This window comes from Neophocaena asiaeorientalis, unplaced genomic scaffold (genome assembly GCF_003031525.2).
Source record: "Neophocaena asiaeorientalis asiaeorientalis breed wild unplaced genomic scaffold, Neophocaena_asiaeorientalis_V1.1 scaffold171, whole genome shotgun sequence".
In the NCBI taxonomy this organism is placed as follows: domain Eukaryota; kingdom Metazoa; phylum Chordata; class Mammalia; order Artiodactyla; family Phocoenidae; genus Neophocaena; species Neophocaena asiaeorientalis.
The window spans coordinates 2,683,638-2,699,807 of NW_020174013.1; the positions used below are offsets into that span (position 1 = coordinate 2,683,638).

Consider the following 16,170-nt stretch of genomic DNA (forward strand, 5'->3'; position numbering starts at 1 on the left):
CGTATCAGAAGTGGTGTCAGAAAAAAAACACTGCACAGGGGCCTGTCACATTCTGTCTCCTCTTGACTTCACCTGCCCCTTGTATAACCACACTTCTTTATAGAATGTGGTTGAGCCCAGAAGAAACAGCCAATTCCGCTGCAATTCTCTGACCTAAATTCAGTGTTGACCTTTTGAAGAGGAATAGAAGTAGGGCTAAAATTTTCCCTGTTCAAGCCTACCCAAAAGGAGGGCAGAATTTGCCTATAGGCTTCTGACTTGCTGACTGTAATCCACAGCACACCCAGAAGACAGTCTCCAACAAACCAAGGAGCAAAAGGCCTGCTTTACAGTAGGGTACAAGCTCATTTACTGGCATCATCTATGGACTAGCTGACTGCCTTGACTCTGGCTGGACCCTGCCTGAGCTGCCCCGTAACCTTTTGAGCCTGGTCATTAGTGTTTGCCAGGCCCCTTCCCTCTAGCTAGATTCTCTGCCTCTGTTCCTCTTGGCTATTTATCAGTGCCCCAAAGTTGCTGCAATAAACTCACATAGCAATTTCCACTGGAATGTGCCCCAGGAGTCCAGGTAAAGTCTTTTCTGATAAGCCTTTCTATCGTGGCCTCACATCTGATAGGCCTCCTGTGCCCCCAGCGTTTGCTGTTAAAATGCTATCCCCTCACTTCCTTGCCTTCTCTGCTCTCTCTCTCTTCCTAGAGAAGCCACATAGTTTCATCAATCAATGCCACGCATCTTGGTATATCTGCTGATGTACCTGAGACCATTCTAAAGGCCTCATTCTTAGTCTTTTTTTTTTTTTTAATATGTGATAATTTTTGACAAGGATTTCTTCTGCCAGAACCCTGTTCAGGACAAAGTTAACCTGGTCAATAATTGTCTTACCCACCTGCAGGAAGAGAGACACAGTCAATTTGGTAAGAGATGGTACAAAATCAAGGGAGATGACTGAGGTAATGTGCTGAAGTCCAAGTAGAATGAACTCGCCAAATGCTTCTACTTTGAGCAGAGGCTCAAGTCTTCCATGAAGGAGAAGCTTCCCCGAGACTAGAAGGCCAGAGCCACCACTAACTAGTAGAGAACACCTGCCAGCTACAAGGTCATCCCACGGACCTCAGCTGGGTACTACTTAGGGTAGTGCCCCAAGCAACTCCCAGTCAGCTGGCCTTGGGAAATTCCTTACTGTAACTATACTGGGTCAACACTGACTCTTGGAAATCCCTCCCTCCAACTGTGGTTTTGTCTCCTCTTCCATGACAGAAATAGCCCTTGTCCTGGGCTAACTGACTTGGAGTTCTCCACATCTTTTACAGGATCCACTTATGTGAGGGTTGGGGGGAAATCCTGTGTGGCTTGGGCTCTTGAAAATGGTTCCCAAGCTGCACCACCCACCTTCTGGGCATAATAAACTTCTCCAAGTAGAGCTCTTCCAGACCTTGCAACTTTGATCCTTGGAGTCTCTAGCACCATACTCACAAACACACCATCATCTGGAGTAAAATCTCTGTCATTTTCCAGATCCTTGGAAGTCATATGATTCCTCTGTGTTCTCACTTTGGGCAATGCCTGTAGAGTATCTGATACCTGTAGTCCCATCCCGAGTGTGTACTCATAGATATCCGGCTGCGACCAGTACCCACCCAAGCCACAGGATCAGATTCTCATTATGTACAAAGAATGGGAGGAACAAAGTGGTGATTAGCAACCCTCTAAGGTCCCTGGAAAGTATTTATTTAAATACCACCAACTTTTAGTAAAGAATGTGGCAGAGTGCCACTTATTCTCCAATGTCTTCTCCTTTATACTACATTAATAGAATATCTAGAATAAAGATTATACATTTCCCAACATACCCTGAACTTTGATATGGTTATATGAATACACTGTGGCCAATGGGAGATGAAGGGAAGTGAAGTATAGAACTTTCAGGATGTGTTCTTAAAGGGAGGGGGGCTGCCCTTTCTCCAACAGTTCCTCTCCCTGTCTCCTCTCCTCCACCCGGTTCCTCTAATTGCGGACATGGTAGCATATCTCCTTGGCCAAGTGGACTTTAGGCCACACCCTACAGATGATGAAGCAACAAGTTAGAGGGAGCCTAGGTCCCAGATGACCATATTGAGCAGAGCTGCCATCCCAACCTCGGACCACCTGTTGAAACAAGCAGTGGTGAGCCTGAGCATCCCTGAACATCCCCTTTGGGTATGCCAGCAATGCAAGACCTTGACTGCTTTTAGCCAGTCATTTCTCAGAGTTGAGTTTGCAATCAACAGGCTCAAGAGATAATGTAACGTCTTCTCCCAGACAAAGAGCAGGCTTGCTTACCAGCCACTGTAAAAGTGGTAGATTTCAGTTGAAATGCAAACCCACTATATGTAGAGTGTCCATCTTTGTCCCTCCATGGGTTTTTTTTTGGCTGCACCACGCAGCATGCGGGATCTTAATTCCCCGACCAGGGATTGAACCCGTGCCCCCTGCACTGGGAGCATGGAGTCTTAACCACTGGACCGCCAGGGAAGTACCCCTCCGTGGGTTTTGAAAGGCATGAGGAACCAGCACCAACATGATGCCCATGATGCTTGGATGCAGTGAGTAATAAAATTTTTTGTCTCAGACCTAGGAATCTTGTATCTTCAGCCAGCATCCGTGAAACAGCAATTTATTAGCTTGCAAGTAAAGTAAACCCCCAGAACTTCACATACCTACCACTGGACTGTTTTTAGGAAAGAAATCAACTTGTATCTCTTTTAAGCCACTATTATTTTGGATGTCTGTTACAGACAGCCAAATATAATTCTAACGAATCAAAGAGTAATTTTTTGAAGTTCTGATTTGGCAAAAAAAACTGCTTATTACATCTTGTCAGAAATTTATCATTCAAGCTGAGCCAAATGTTATCCATTCAAAAGCAGGAAATTATAAAAGTGTTGGGACCTCTTGAACAAGTGACATAGCATATAGGAATTAAGGAATTAAGATCACACTATGACTGGTTCCCATGGTTAGCAGATATGGAACGGACTGAATCAAAGCTTACTGAATCAGGCAGGCAAGATCATGAGAGCGAATGCTCCACATTTATTTGAGTAAGATATCTTAAAAAAAATTTTTTTTTTTTGGTCCATGCAGCGTGGCATCTTAATTCCCCCCTATCAGGGATTGGGCCTGTGCCTCCTGCAGTGGAAGCGTGGAGTCTTAACCACTGGACCACCAGGGAAGTCCCTTAAAATGTTTTTTGAATGCTATTTTATGCCAAGAATTATATTCACCCATGATTTTTGATATGTTTCCATATTATGAGGGATGGAGTTCAGATAAACTTGGAGAGCAATTCCTTGATCCACCTTGTCTTCAGACAAGGCAAAGATTAATGTGCTTCAGACTAGACTGAAGCTAACATTCTTTCTAGAATGTTGGTGGCTCTTGTCCTTTGAAAAACCGAAGGGTAATTGAAAAATGTTGAGAAAGGTTTGAGCAAGTTTGTGTCAGTACCACATTAGTCAAGAGACCAAGGCAAAAGTAAAACAAGAATAGAAATGAGGATGTGGCAACACCTGCTACTGAAAGCACTGACAAAATGTTGAAAGCTCTTCATGAGACACAGGTATTCTGATGTGTCAAAATATTCTAAATGCTTGAACTCTCTATAAGAATTCCCTGTGTAGTTTTTTTGGGGGTTTTTTTTGTTTTTTTTTGTTTTTTTTTTTGCGGTATGTGGGCCTCACACTGTTGTGGCCTCTCCCATTGCGGAGCACAGGCTCCGGACGCGCAGGCCCAACGGCCCTGGCTCACGGGCCCAGCTGCTCCGCGGCATGTGGGTTCTTCCCGGATCGGGGCACAAACCCATGTCCCCTGCATCGGCAGGCGGACTCTCAACCACTGCACCACCAGGGAAGCCCTGTAGTTATCTTTTTAAATTAATTTTTATTGGAGTATGGTTGCTTTACAATGTTGTGTTAGCTTCCACTGCACAACAAAATGAATCAGCCATATACATAACAGATAGCCCCTCCCTTTTGGACTTCCCTCCCATTTAGGTTACTGCAGTGCACTAGGTGAGTTCCCTGTGCTATACAGCATGTTCCCATCAGTTGTCCATTTTATACATAGTATCAATAATGTATATGTGTCAGTCCCAGTCTCCCAATTCCTCCCACCCCACCCCTTTCCCCCTTGGTATCCATACATTTGTTCTCTACGTCTGCATCTCTATTTCTGCTTTGCAACTAAGATCATCTATACCATTTTTCTAGATTCCACATATGTGCGTTATTATACAATATTTGCTTTTCTCTTTCTGACTTACTTCACTCTGTATGACACTCTCCAAGTCCATCCACATCTCTGCAAATGACCCGATTACATTCCTTTTTATGACTGAGTAATATTCCATTGTATATATGTACCACATCTTCTTTATCCATTCCTCTGTCAATGGGCATTTAGGTTGCTTCCATGTCCTAGCTATTGTAAATAATGCTGCTATGAACACTGGAGTGCATATCCTTTTTTTTGAATTATGGTTTTCTCTGGGTATATGCCCAGTAGTGGGATTGCTGGGTCATATGCTAGTTCTACTTTTAGTTTTTTAAGGAACCTCCATACTGTTTTCCATAAGGGCTGTATCAATTTACATTCTTCCCTGTGTAGTTATTTTTTATTTCCAACTTCTAACACTCTAATGACATTACTCTTTTTGGTGGACACACATTGTTTTTGCCTGATCAGCATCCATTTTCTCTTTGGGAATAGCATTCAGATTTTTCCTTGGGGAATTACCTTCCCCCTCCCACCCCCGGACTTTCCTAGTCCATATTGTTGGGTCAGCCTGACTTCACCCTACCAAGCAGCAGGTAATTGGTTTAGAAGAGCACATGACCAAGTGAGATTCAGTACTGGGACTTTTATTGATATTATTGGGAATGTGAAGTTTGATTTATTTTAAGATTGCTATCATAGGATAATATAAGACTGGGGATGCTAGAAATCATATATAGAAAAAGCAGTCCTGGAAATAGGGCCAATGCAGTGGAAACAGAACCAAGAGGAAGAGAAATACCAAGTCCTACTGACATAGTTTTAACCCAGATCCAGCCATGCCTGAACATGCCTGAACATCTCTAGACTTTTCGTTATCTTTAGCCAATAAACTCCCTTTTTTGCCTAAGCCAGGCTTGAGGTGTTTTATACCTTGAGAAATAAAAGAGTTTTGACTCTTGAAGGTATTGCTGTCACAAAAGCTACCTAGAAGTGGCTATCTAGTCTGTATAAAAGCAAAGAATGTGCTCAGGCTAGCTGTGGCTCCAGAATTTATATAAATAGGTGCTACAATCAAGCCAGAGGTAATGGATGAGGGACTTGTTCTAAAGCTGCTTTACATAATTTTGCTTAAACATCTATTATTCATATCAAAGAATGAGGAGAAGAAAATACCTCACCCTCCAGGCCAGTCGCTTGGCACCACAACTGACTCAAGCTAAGAAAAGATCAATCAGTAAGGTTGCCAGAGCTCTGTGAAGGTCTAATCCATATCTGCCTTTCAGTGTTTACCAGAAGCATTTTGATATAATGGAAAGTGCTCTGGGTTCAGATCCTAGCTGTACAACTTACCAAGCTAAATGACCCTGGACTAATGGCTCAGATTCTGGGAGATCTAGTTTGTTTTACAAATTTTTGTATTTGATATAAATGATATATCTGCATCCTTCTGCCAGTGATTTATTTCTCCCATAACATCATAAATACGAAATTCATGCTTGAGGTCCTGTGGAGCCCTAGTGCATTCGTTTTCCTGTTATGTTATATTCCATTACATAGATCTACCGCAATATATTTTTTTTAATATTTATTTATTTATTTATTTACTTTGGCTGCGTCAGGTCTTAGTTGCAGCTCGGGTCTTTTGTTGCAGCGTGCGGGCTCTCAGTTGTGGTGCGCGGGCTTCTCTCTAGTTGTGGCTTGCAGGCTCCAGAGCACGTGGGCTCAGTAGTTGCGGCGAGTGAGGGCTTAGCTGCCCTGGGGCATGTGGGATCATAGTTCCCTGACCAGGGATCGAACGAGCGTCCCCTGCATTGCAAGACCTATTCTTAACTACTGGACCACCAGGGAAGTCCCCTACCACAATATTTTTTACTCACTTTTCAATTGATGGACCTTAGGTTGTTTCCAAATTTTTATTCTTTTTTTTTTTAACCAAATTTTCATTCTTATGCATACTACTGCCATAAATATTGTTGTTGTTGTTTTTGCAGTACGCCGGCCTCTCACTGTTGTGGCCTCTCCTGTTGTGGAGCACAGGCTCTGGACACGCAGGCTCAGCAGCCATGGCTCAAGGGCCTAGCTGCTGCGCGGCATGTGGGATCTTCCCAGACTGGGGCACGAACTCGTGTCCCCTGCATCAGCAGGTGGACTCTCAACCACTGCACCACCAGGGAAACCCTGCCATAAATATTCTTATGCCTATATGCAAAAGATCATCTACGGTATATTCCAAGGAATATAATTGCTTGGTTATGGACCATTGCTGAGTTATATGTACTTTGACTTTACTAGATATTGACAAGCTGTCCTCCAGAGTTTTATCACTTGAGACTTTCACCAGCTTTGTAAAAGAGATGCTTCACGTCCTTTCTAGCACTCAAACATTCACTAAACAAATAGTTTTTTAGTCATCTACTAATCTGTTCTAGGTACTGGGATGCAGCAGTGAAATTTCCAGCTCTCTTGGAGCTTCATTTTCTTGGCAGGAGACATAATAACAAATAAAAAATGAATATATAATAGGTCCAGAGGTGACGAGTGCCTAGTTTCCAGAGTCTTTGGGTGCCAAGGACTAGTTCTTCTCCTTGGGTCCTTTTTACCTACAGTAAGTAAATACAATGCCCTCTTGAACCCAATGTGACCTAATTCCAGAAACTGATTTTTTAAAACTTGCAGTTACCATAAAATTAGAAGATGAATATTTTACATTAGTGTGATGTTTTAGTATTCAGTTAGTGCTTTGGAATCCACGTTCTCAGTTGACCACAATTCTAGGCAGCATATAAGGAAGAGGTTAAATGATCCTATCTCTGCAGTCCAGCAGCCCGGGGTCAAATCTTGGTTTCCTGACTTACTAACCATGTGATTTTGAACAAGTTACTTAATCTCTCTAAGTCTCAATTTCTGTATAAGGTAATAGTGTCTGACTCATAGGGGTGCTTATCACGGTGCTCAGTAAATTTTTAGTACTTAATATTTACTAGTGATCAATTAACAATTGGATGGGTCAAACATGTGATATTATTCCCATTTCATAGATGAGGAAACTGAGGTCCAAAGTGGTTGAACAAATTGCCCAGACAGTAAGTTCTGTTGCCTCATGAACCTGGGTTTTCTGGCACCAGAACCAATTCTCCACTAGAAAATTGTATATATAAATGTGTGATGTATTTGTTGAATAATTATTTATTGAACATCTAAAATTGCCTGTCACTGTTCTTGGTGCTAGGGAATTCTAAAATATTCCCAATATGGCTGATCATCTTTGGGCAAGCCTGAAATTATAGCTATCTTGAGGCCAGTCCCAGTACTTTGTTTCATCTAGCATTGACTGTGAATTGAATTTTGAAGATTTTACTGAAGTTTTTATGGAGGATAGAGATGAACATTATATCACTTTAGACTGTAAACATCTTGAAGGCAAAGATCATGTTTTACCTACCAGTGTACAACCAGCACTTAGCACAGTGCCTGGCATATACTTATTGACTATTTGATAAATGAACATGTCATACAGCAAAACTTAATCTATCTTCCTCAGCAACTTCTCACCTGTCCCCATAATACCTTCCCCAGCAGCTCCTTCAAAACTGTTGATGAAATGGAGATGAACTGTGAAGAATCCTACCTCTCATGAACCTGATTGCATTCTCCCAAGTATGCCTGGCTTCCAGATACAAGTAGTTTTCATCTGAAACCAAATATAGTCTTGTTTGGGTTATAAAACATATATGTAAAAAAATTGAGTCAGGGAGCCAATAGTTGAATAAACAATAACAACAACAAAATGTATTCATGGAAAGATAAGGGATGATCTAAGACAGTGCATACTGAGCACCTGATAAAGAGAACTGACAGTAAACATCACTGGAGTTCTGAGCAAAGAGAAAGGAAACAGGAGGATGGTAATGTATCAACCTGACTGAAGAGAATCTATTCTAGGTCTCTTTATTGACAAACTGTGAGGTATTGTGAGTTGGTTTTATTATTATAGCTCAGAGAGTTTACTATTATTATATCTCAGAGAGTTTGCTCTGTGTAGCAGGCTGTCAATAGCTTAAGGTTTGGGAGACATCTTTATGGGCTTAGGGTCTAATGGGTCCTAGGAACAGCCCACCTGCAGTTTCTGTGTAGAAAGAGGAGGTGGAGCCCAGGGAGGAAGGGCCTTGATTCCTCATTCCTGACTCTCCTAGCATTCAGCTTTGGGGACTAACTTCCAGCTGAGAAGAAAAACAGACCTTATTCTTGACCTGTCCACCCTGATACCTCACTCTCTGGTTGAAAGAAAAGGTATCCACTTTAAATAACTCCTCTTTGACTTAAATGTCACAGTTCCTACTCCCTTTGCCTCATAACCTTACCCTCAGCCCCTATCCCCCACATAAAAGTAAATACCCCCTAAAATTTGACAATGCTTCATTCTCATCATTCTCAAGATTACTACCTTGCTTTTAACCCAATCCAACATTTGGGATGGAGAATATTTCCTTAGATTTCAGCTTCTTCTCCTCCTCCTTCTTCCTCTCCTTTTTTTTTTTTTTTTTTTTTTTTTTTTTTTTATTCCCGGACCAGGGCACGAACCCACGTCCCCAGCATTGGCAGATGGACTCTCAACCACTGAGCCACCAGGGAAGCCCCTTCTTCTCCTTTTTAAGTGCACAGATATTCCTTTAAGTTAGCATTGTGAGATTAAGAAAATAAGATATTTTGGTAAGAAAAATCAAGATTTGTGCCTGACACCTGACTTAGCACAAAGTAGTCCTATTGGGGACAATATGTTAAACCCTTCAAAGCTAAAGGAAAATGAAATCAAGAAGTGTAGCTCTTAGAGAGACATCATGGTATGTTTCATTTTCCAACAAGCCAAGCTACAAGACACCCACTGGTGACACTTGGCTTTGGCCATCCAGATGCATTTATTTATTTCTGTGACAACATGAGCTTGGCAGAACATTGAGAACTGGTGGCCGAGAAAAGAAAATTCGGTCTTCCTGCTCACAGAAGAGATTCTAAGACATCCTTGCTAATACAGCATTGCAGAAAGGGCTTGTGTATGAGTCAGCATACACATAAATGTTAAGTGGGCTGAGGAGGGTGGCAGAGTTAATGGGAATTTCTGATGAAGCAGCACCAAGAGTGCCTACCCGTTATTGTATGAGTGCAGTGCAGTCTATAATTTGACTTGTTTGGGTCTTTTTGTTATTATATGTTATGCTTCACTGAAGCTTGCTGCAAGCTCTCTTTTTCCTTTGCTATCAGAATTCCCCTGATTCATGAATGAGAATTGAGGCTTTGTGGCAAGAATGTTAAGTATTCCTTCAAACTACACAGACAGGGCTGAGAGACTGTTATGTTTTATTAGCATCTGATTCCAGGAATGGGATCCCAATTCTCCTAATTTCCGTCATACACGCATTTTGGCGTTCACCACAGTCTAGCTGGATCCCCTCTGAAGTATCTAGTAACCAAATCAAAAGCAGTGTCAAGCAAAGTTGAGCTGAGTATACAGATGGTCAAGTAAAACATGTCGTCAGGCTTCCAGAATCCTCCCCCTTCCTAGGCCCAGTACTGTCTGGACAGATTTAGCAAAGAAATAACCCAGGCCCCTGTATTTTATCTGGCAATCCTATTAAGGCTTTTGGTAGCTCTATCTTAGTCCTCTGCCATCAGAGGGAAAAAAAATCTGAGATTAGCCATCAAAACCTGGAGCAATATTTCTCAAAGTCTGGTCGCAGATAAACTGCATAAGAATAACGTGAGGAACCTGTGAAAAAAGCAGATTCCTGAGTTTCACCCTAGATTCACAGAATCCATAATTCCAGGTATGGGCCTGGGGATATGCATTTTAAAAAATCTCTGTGGATAATTCTGAGGCACATCAAAGCATAACTATTATTTATGACCTCTGTGTCTTTTCTCTTCTAGCAGTGCATACTTAAAGCCTTTTGTTGTTGTTGCTGTTGGCCACGCCCCACAGCATGCAGGATCTTAGTTCCCAGACCAGGGTTCAAACCCACATCCCCTGCATTGGAAGCACAGAGTCTTAGCCACTGGACTGCCAGGGAAGTCCCACTTAAAGCCTTTTTCTGCTTATGGAAAGCAGATAATAAAAGTACAGTATATGACATTAATACATATTTATCCTTAATCCCTTCTTAAAGGAACTTTGGATTTCAGGAACAAGAAGGGGTATATACCCAAGGTCCTTTCCCGGTTCCCTGAAGAAAAGAAAGTCAGAGATTGCCTTCATATAAACTAGGCCCTAATCACCTACACGTGACCCTGTCCAGGCTGTTGGCAGTGGCTCCAGCAGAAACATGTTCAGAGTTGTTTGTGCGGGACAAACAGAATGGATCTTCAGTCAGTGTGCAGAGAAACCTGCAATTATTTACCCCTTCTCTAAATTACCTCCATACTTCTTTCCGGTCTGGATCAAAGAGTTAACTTAAAAACCAAAATTTCCCCCAATTTTTCCTTCCCTCACTATTCCTAATTCTGATCTCTTCATTAATCAGCGTTTTATCTGAAAGTTAGCCACCATTAATGAACAGATCATTGCATATTGAGAGCCTCGTGTCAGCGAAGGCAATAGAACCCTGCAGATTCAGGATTTGGGTTTAGAAAGACTACAGGCCCCAACATGCAATTTCATCTTCCAAGGACTACCATTCCCAACATGCAATGCAGTCAGCGTTAGTAAAGGAAAGGAACTAGCTGGAAATTGCCAGGGTGGCTGGAAACTTTGCCTGCGTGCCAGCCTCAGGCAAAGGAATGATTTAGAAAGCTCCCAGAGGATATTTTTTGCAGGAGCGGTCACTCCCTAAATCCAGGCAAGAAAAGGGAGGAGTCTGAGCCGTGTCCCGCCCCTTCTCCAGTAAACTTCTGCCGTTCCAGGTTTGGCGGCGGGAGTTCGAAGGACCTGGAGAAGCTGCACACCCCTGGCTTTCCCCATGGTTTCGGTGACCAGAGCCGTTTTTGGAGACCTGCCCTTGGGGGCAGGGACGGTGGAGAAGTTCCAGCTGCAGTCAGACCAGCTGAGAGTAGACATCATCTCCTGGGGCTGCACCATCACGGCCCTGGAGGTTAAAGACAGGCAGGGCAGAGCCTCAGACTTGGTGCTCGGCTTTGCTGAGTTGGAAGGTGGGTTGAATTCCGCCCCGGGCTGCGGACGGGCCCCAGTTCCACCTGGCACACTGCCCCACACAGCCTGCCCGGGATGCAGGGATGCAGGGGAAGTACGGAGCTTGTGACCATCAGGAGTACTTGGATCCGGCTAACTCACTGTGTTGCCATCCAGTGTTTGGAAAAAGACAAAATGAATAGAAACTGACGTAGGACTGGGCCTCTGGTTATACATTTAGGCTTTGTCTTTTTAAAAAGTCAGTTGAGGGTAAGATAAACTCCAGCAACACTGGAGCGATCTTTGAGCTGCCGGATCTTTGTAAGGGGGGGAGGGGAAAGTGCAGGCCAGAGGGGGTGTGGCCCCCTGCTCTTCCTCCTGCCGTTTCTGAAGAAGGAAAATGATCAAAGACGTGCGTCTTCTACTTCCTTTCTCCTTGATTAGATTCTCTTTGAGGTCTGGTTGTTTCAGAAATGCTCCATAAGGTAAGCTTAGTGGGTGCAGAAGTTTATCCGCTTTGGTCTGTGATCACCCCCAGGCTGATCAATAACTATGTGCTGAAAGAATGAGGAAGACCAACTTACTGTCGAGAAACGAGTCTCCTTATAGCTAGGGTGGACTTTGTTCTGTGGGAATCCGTAGACAATTAAGAACATGTATTAATTCCTGCATTCAAACACTGTTGATCCAACTGTCTCATTCAATGAGACAGGTCCCCATCATTATGCAGCTTGCAGCGTAGATGTGGAGATAGACCTTAGCCAAATATTTGCGTAAATAAATAACTCACAGTGCAGTTTGATTGGGGCAAAAGAAAATGTACATAGTGCTTGCTATCTCTTGGCACACCCGAGTAGCTAGACAGAAAATGAGGTTGAAATAAAGTTAGCAGAAGGCAACTGCTTGAGAATTAATTCTCTCTGCTCAGTGGTAGGGGCATGGACAAAATCTGTTAAGAGGGGCTTCCCTGGTGGCGCAGTGGTTGAGAGTCCAACTGCCGATGCAGGGGACACGGGTTCGTGTCCCGGTCCGGGAAGATCCCACATGCCGCGGAGCGGCTGGGCCCGTGAGCCATGGCCACCGAGCCTGCGCATCCGGAGCCTGTGCTCCACAACGGGAGAAATCTGTTAAGAGGAGGCTTGAGGTTTTCCTTTAGGTGTCTGTTTTTCTGTCTGTTTGGTTCTTTAGATATGTAACATAGCTCATTGTTGGAGGTCAAGAAACCTGAGAGTATTGGTTTTCCCTTAGGAGGATAAAACTGGCTCATTTCCTTAGCAAAATGTATTATAAAAATATTTCTGAGGATCCTATTCCTTGCCCTCTGGTTGCTTGTCTTTAGCTCCTTTGGAGCCTCCACAGCTTGGCTCGGAGAAGGAGGTAGGTAACCCTCAGCAGAATTTCTTTGATGATTTCAGCGAGTCTATTATAGGAGACTCACTGGTAGGAAGGTGCAGGGGCTGGGGGAAATCAGCTCCACTTACCCTTGCTCTCCACGCCCCCTTCTACTTCAGGGGGTGGTGTTCCTATCTTCTGTCTTCAGAGTCAGAAAGCAAGAGAGTTGACAAGTGACAAAAGAGGATTCTTTAGAATCACTTTTGCTGAGTCACCTCTCTCTGTTAGTAGCATAACCATTTGCTAGGCTGAACCAGAATCACAAAGAGATAACTTGACTGGTGCAAAATTGCCCAGTGGAGTCCAAGGAGAATTGGATAGATGACCTAGAATTTCGGAGCCAGTAAAGCACTGGAGTTGATAAGCGGTGAGCATCTGCTTTAATCACCCCATTTCCATCTCTTCTTTCTCACCATTCAGGAGGTAACTACCCCCCCCTCCTCCCACTCATACACACACTCACTTCTTACTAATTTTAGTTCTCATATAAGAGTCACATGGACCTTAAAGCACAAGGCATCTTTATGGAATTCATAATGAAACGTGTGCCATGATGATGTGGCACCTGGGAAGCACCAGTTTCTTAGCAGGCATAGAAGTGCCTATTTTGTGAGGGCAATAATACAGTCATCTCTGTGAGTCTATGAATCTTGTGGGAGTCTAGGCGGAAGAAAGTATTATCCCCAAATGTTCTTAAAAGGGAGAAAAAAAATAGACCCCCCCCCTCAGATTACAATGATCTAGCTTGTATTGACTATTGTTCCCCATGTTATTAACATCTCTTGAGAAAGTTAAATAACATTCTCTTATCAGGATGTGTCACAGGCACCACAAAATGCCAGGTCGAATCAAAGCATCTAAAGTATTCTAGGTGCTGGGAATTCCCTGGTGGTCCAGTGGTTAGGACTCCAAGCTTCCACTGCAGGGAGCACAGGTTCCATCCCTGGTCGTGGAACTAAGATCCGGCAAGCCGCGTAGTAGCGTGGCCAAAAAAAAAAAAAAAAAAAAAAAAAAAATATTCTAGGTGCTAGATCAAGATAGACATTTTCAATCCTATGCTATAATTTAGATAATTTAATTACTTATTTAAAAAGGAGAGCAAGCTATTTTCAAAAGATAAAGAAGCATTTAGAATATCAAGTGAGGCTTTCTGATATGTTTAGCCATCTTCGAGGTTGAACTTCATATATGTCATTACAGGAAGCATAACTGCCTCAATCAGAATAGTGTGAGATGGCGGTCTGCTACTATTTTGATCAATTCTAGTGTATTAAAACCCATGTTAAGAAATTGGCGACAGAGGATGTCTTTAAGAAGGGACTCTGGGTAGCTGGGGTACAGAGACAGGAAGGAGGCTAGATTTTCACTGTACAGTCTTTTAGAACATCTGAGTATGTAAGTATTATATAAACAAACTGAGGCAAATAATTTAAAGCAATAAGATGTGACAGAGTGAGTAAGGGGTTATCCTCATATTACCATGTTCCAAAAATGTTTTGAGCTAGGGTGAAGAGCTAAGCATGGATAATTCCATGAGACACGGTCCTTTTGTAATTGCCAGGTTAGACGTGAACTACCTCTAATTTCCCAGATAGATTTTATAAGCTACTTGGCTGATGGCCATGACTGGAGGTCAGAATAGTTCAAATTCTCCCTCGGAAAATAAGATCTTTCTTCTGTAGAATTCTAAAGAGGTAAATCATATGATCTTTTAGTTATAGGCTAGAAAAATCAGTAATGCCTCCTGTGAAGTATTTTTTCTGCCATTTTTTGGATTAAAAATATTTTTTAATGTTTTTCATCTGCAACTCCCACCTGCAGTCATTATGACTTCTTTCAAAACCCGTGATGAGGATATTTCCTATAAGCCAGAGGTGTAAATAACCTACTCTTGCAATCAATGCTATTCCTCCCCCTTCATCTTCCGCCCAGTTGCCACCAACACCCAGCTATTACTGCCATGAGAGCCATTATGGAAAGCTTAGAAAAAAATAAACTTAGTGCTCTTAGAAAACCTGCGTTTATAAGAGGGGGTGGGAGGAAAAGAGACCAGTTTAGAGGTTGCAGTTTAATATTATAGATGCCCAAGAGTGTCCTTGTAGGAGCTTTGAGGATTCCTAGTTTAAAATCTCTGCTTTGTCCCTTAAAGCTGTGTGACCTTGGGCAAGTTATTTAACCTCTCTAGATCTGTTTCCTCACTTGAACCAAGTGGATTAAAATGCTATTGGCTGGGCTTCCCTGGTGGCGCAGTGGTTGGGAGTCCGCCTGCCGATGCAGGGGACGCGGGTTCGTGAGCTGTGATCATGTCTGACTATAGTGAACAATTAATCATTTTAATCTCCTCTCCTTCCTTTGCCCCCAAATATCTTCCCTCTTACTCCTTGAACTTTTTTATTTCACTTTGTTAACTGTGCACAAAATGGCATGGAGATTCCTCTGGGACAACCAGCAGCCATCTAAAAATATATAAAATATTTGGGATGCTAAAAGTGCTTGTCAATTAAACTAGTGTTTATTTTCCTTAGAAAGCGGAAAGAAAGTCACTCAGGTGTGGAGTTTTTGACTGAGAATCCTGAGTGATTTTATTTGAGATTTGGGGCACTCCTGCTGAAGTTTGGGCTGTCTGAGGTGGGTGTCATAGCTGGGATCCTTGGGATATTTGAGGAGTGGACAGGGCCATACCCCATGGTTAAGCATTTATTAATATATTCTGGCCAGTCCCTTGCCCAGAAAAAGGGACAAACTTTTTGTCTACCCTTTATCCTACATCAGCAACTGACGACTGAATCAGCATTCATGTCTTGACCTAGAAACTTTGCCCTTTTTCATGGAAAACAGTATTTTCTGCATTTCAAAAACAAGTTTTTTAGTCCTAATCAGAATTTGGGGACTGTCACGTTTTGTAATTCTGACTTGATTTAAAAGCTTAGTAACATGTGAAAATAGTATAAAATCCATGTGTTCTGAAGAGTTTCTCAGAGACACTTGAGAGCAGTGGTTTCTGCTGTCCTTGTGGGTTAATCCTTAAAAACTCTTCATCTAAACCAAGGGCTTCTTACCTCCATTGGCTTAATAATTGTTGTCAGAAAGTGGTCCCTTCCTAGGGAATTCTTGCAAGCCCATGAGGCAGCAACCTTGCTGTTGAATTCGTCCTTGTCTCTGATGCCAAGCATGGGGCTGGCAGAGAGTAGGGGCTTGGTGTACGCTTGTTGAATGGATCAATGTAGGAGTCAAAAAGAGATATAGCCAAACAATTTTTGGACAAAAATTCTGCTTTTCTTCACATTTTTGAGCTCCCGATTAGCAAATGAAATTATATGTCATCAGGGAAATGCAAATGAAAACAACATTGAGACCTATTATTATTATTAGTTAGTTAGTTTTTTTTTTTTTTTTTTTTTTG

General features: G+C 42.6%; 1 protein-coding gene across 5 annotated transcripts in view; it reads left to right on the plus strand.

The window, feature by feature from the left end:
• The window catches only part of GALM (galactose mutarotase), a 102,095-nt gene that overhangs the window by 31,492 nt on the left and 54,433 nt on the right, over window positions 1-16,170 (plus strand). For 4 of the 5 annotated variants that reach the window (XM_024753523.1, XM_024753524.1, XM_024753520.1 and 1 more), the window contains one exon: window positions 11,150-11,395. In XM_024753523.1, coding sequence (XP_024609291.1) covers window positions 11,206-11,395 — 190 coding nt within the window. In that variant the 5' untranslated portion in view covers window positions 11,150-11,205. Of the gene's footprint in view, window positions 1-8,891; window positions 8,966-11,149; window positions 11,396-16,170 lie in introns of those variants that run through there. The other variant, XM_024753522.1, reaches the window with a different exon arrangement.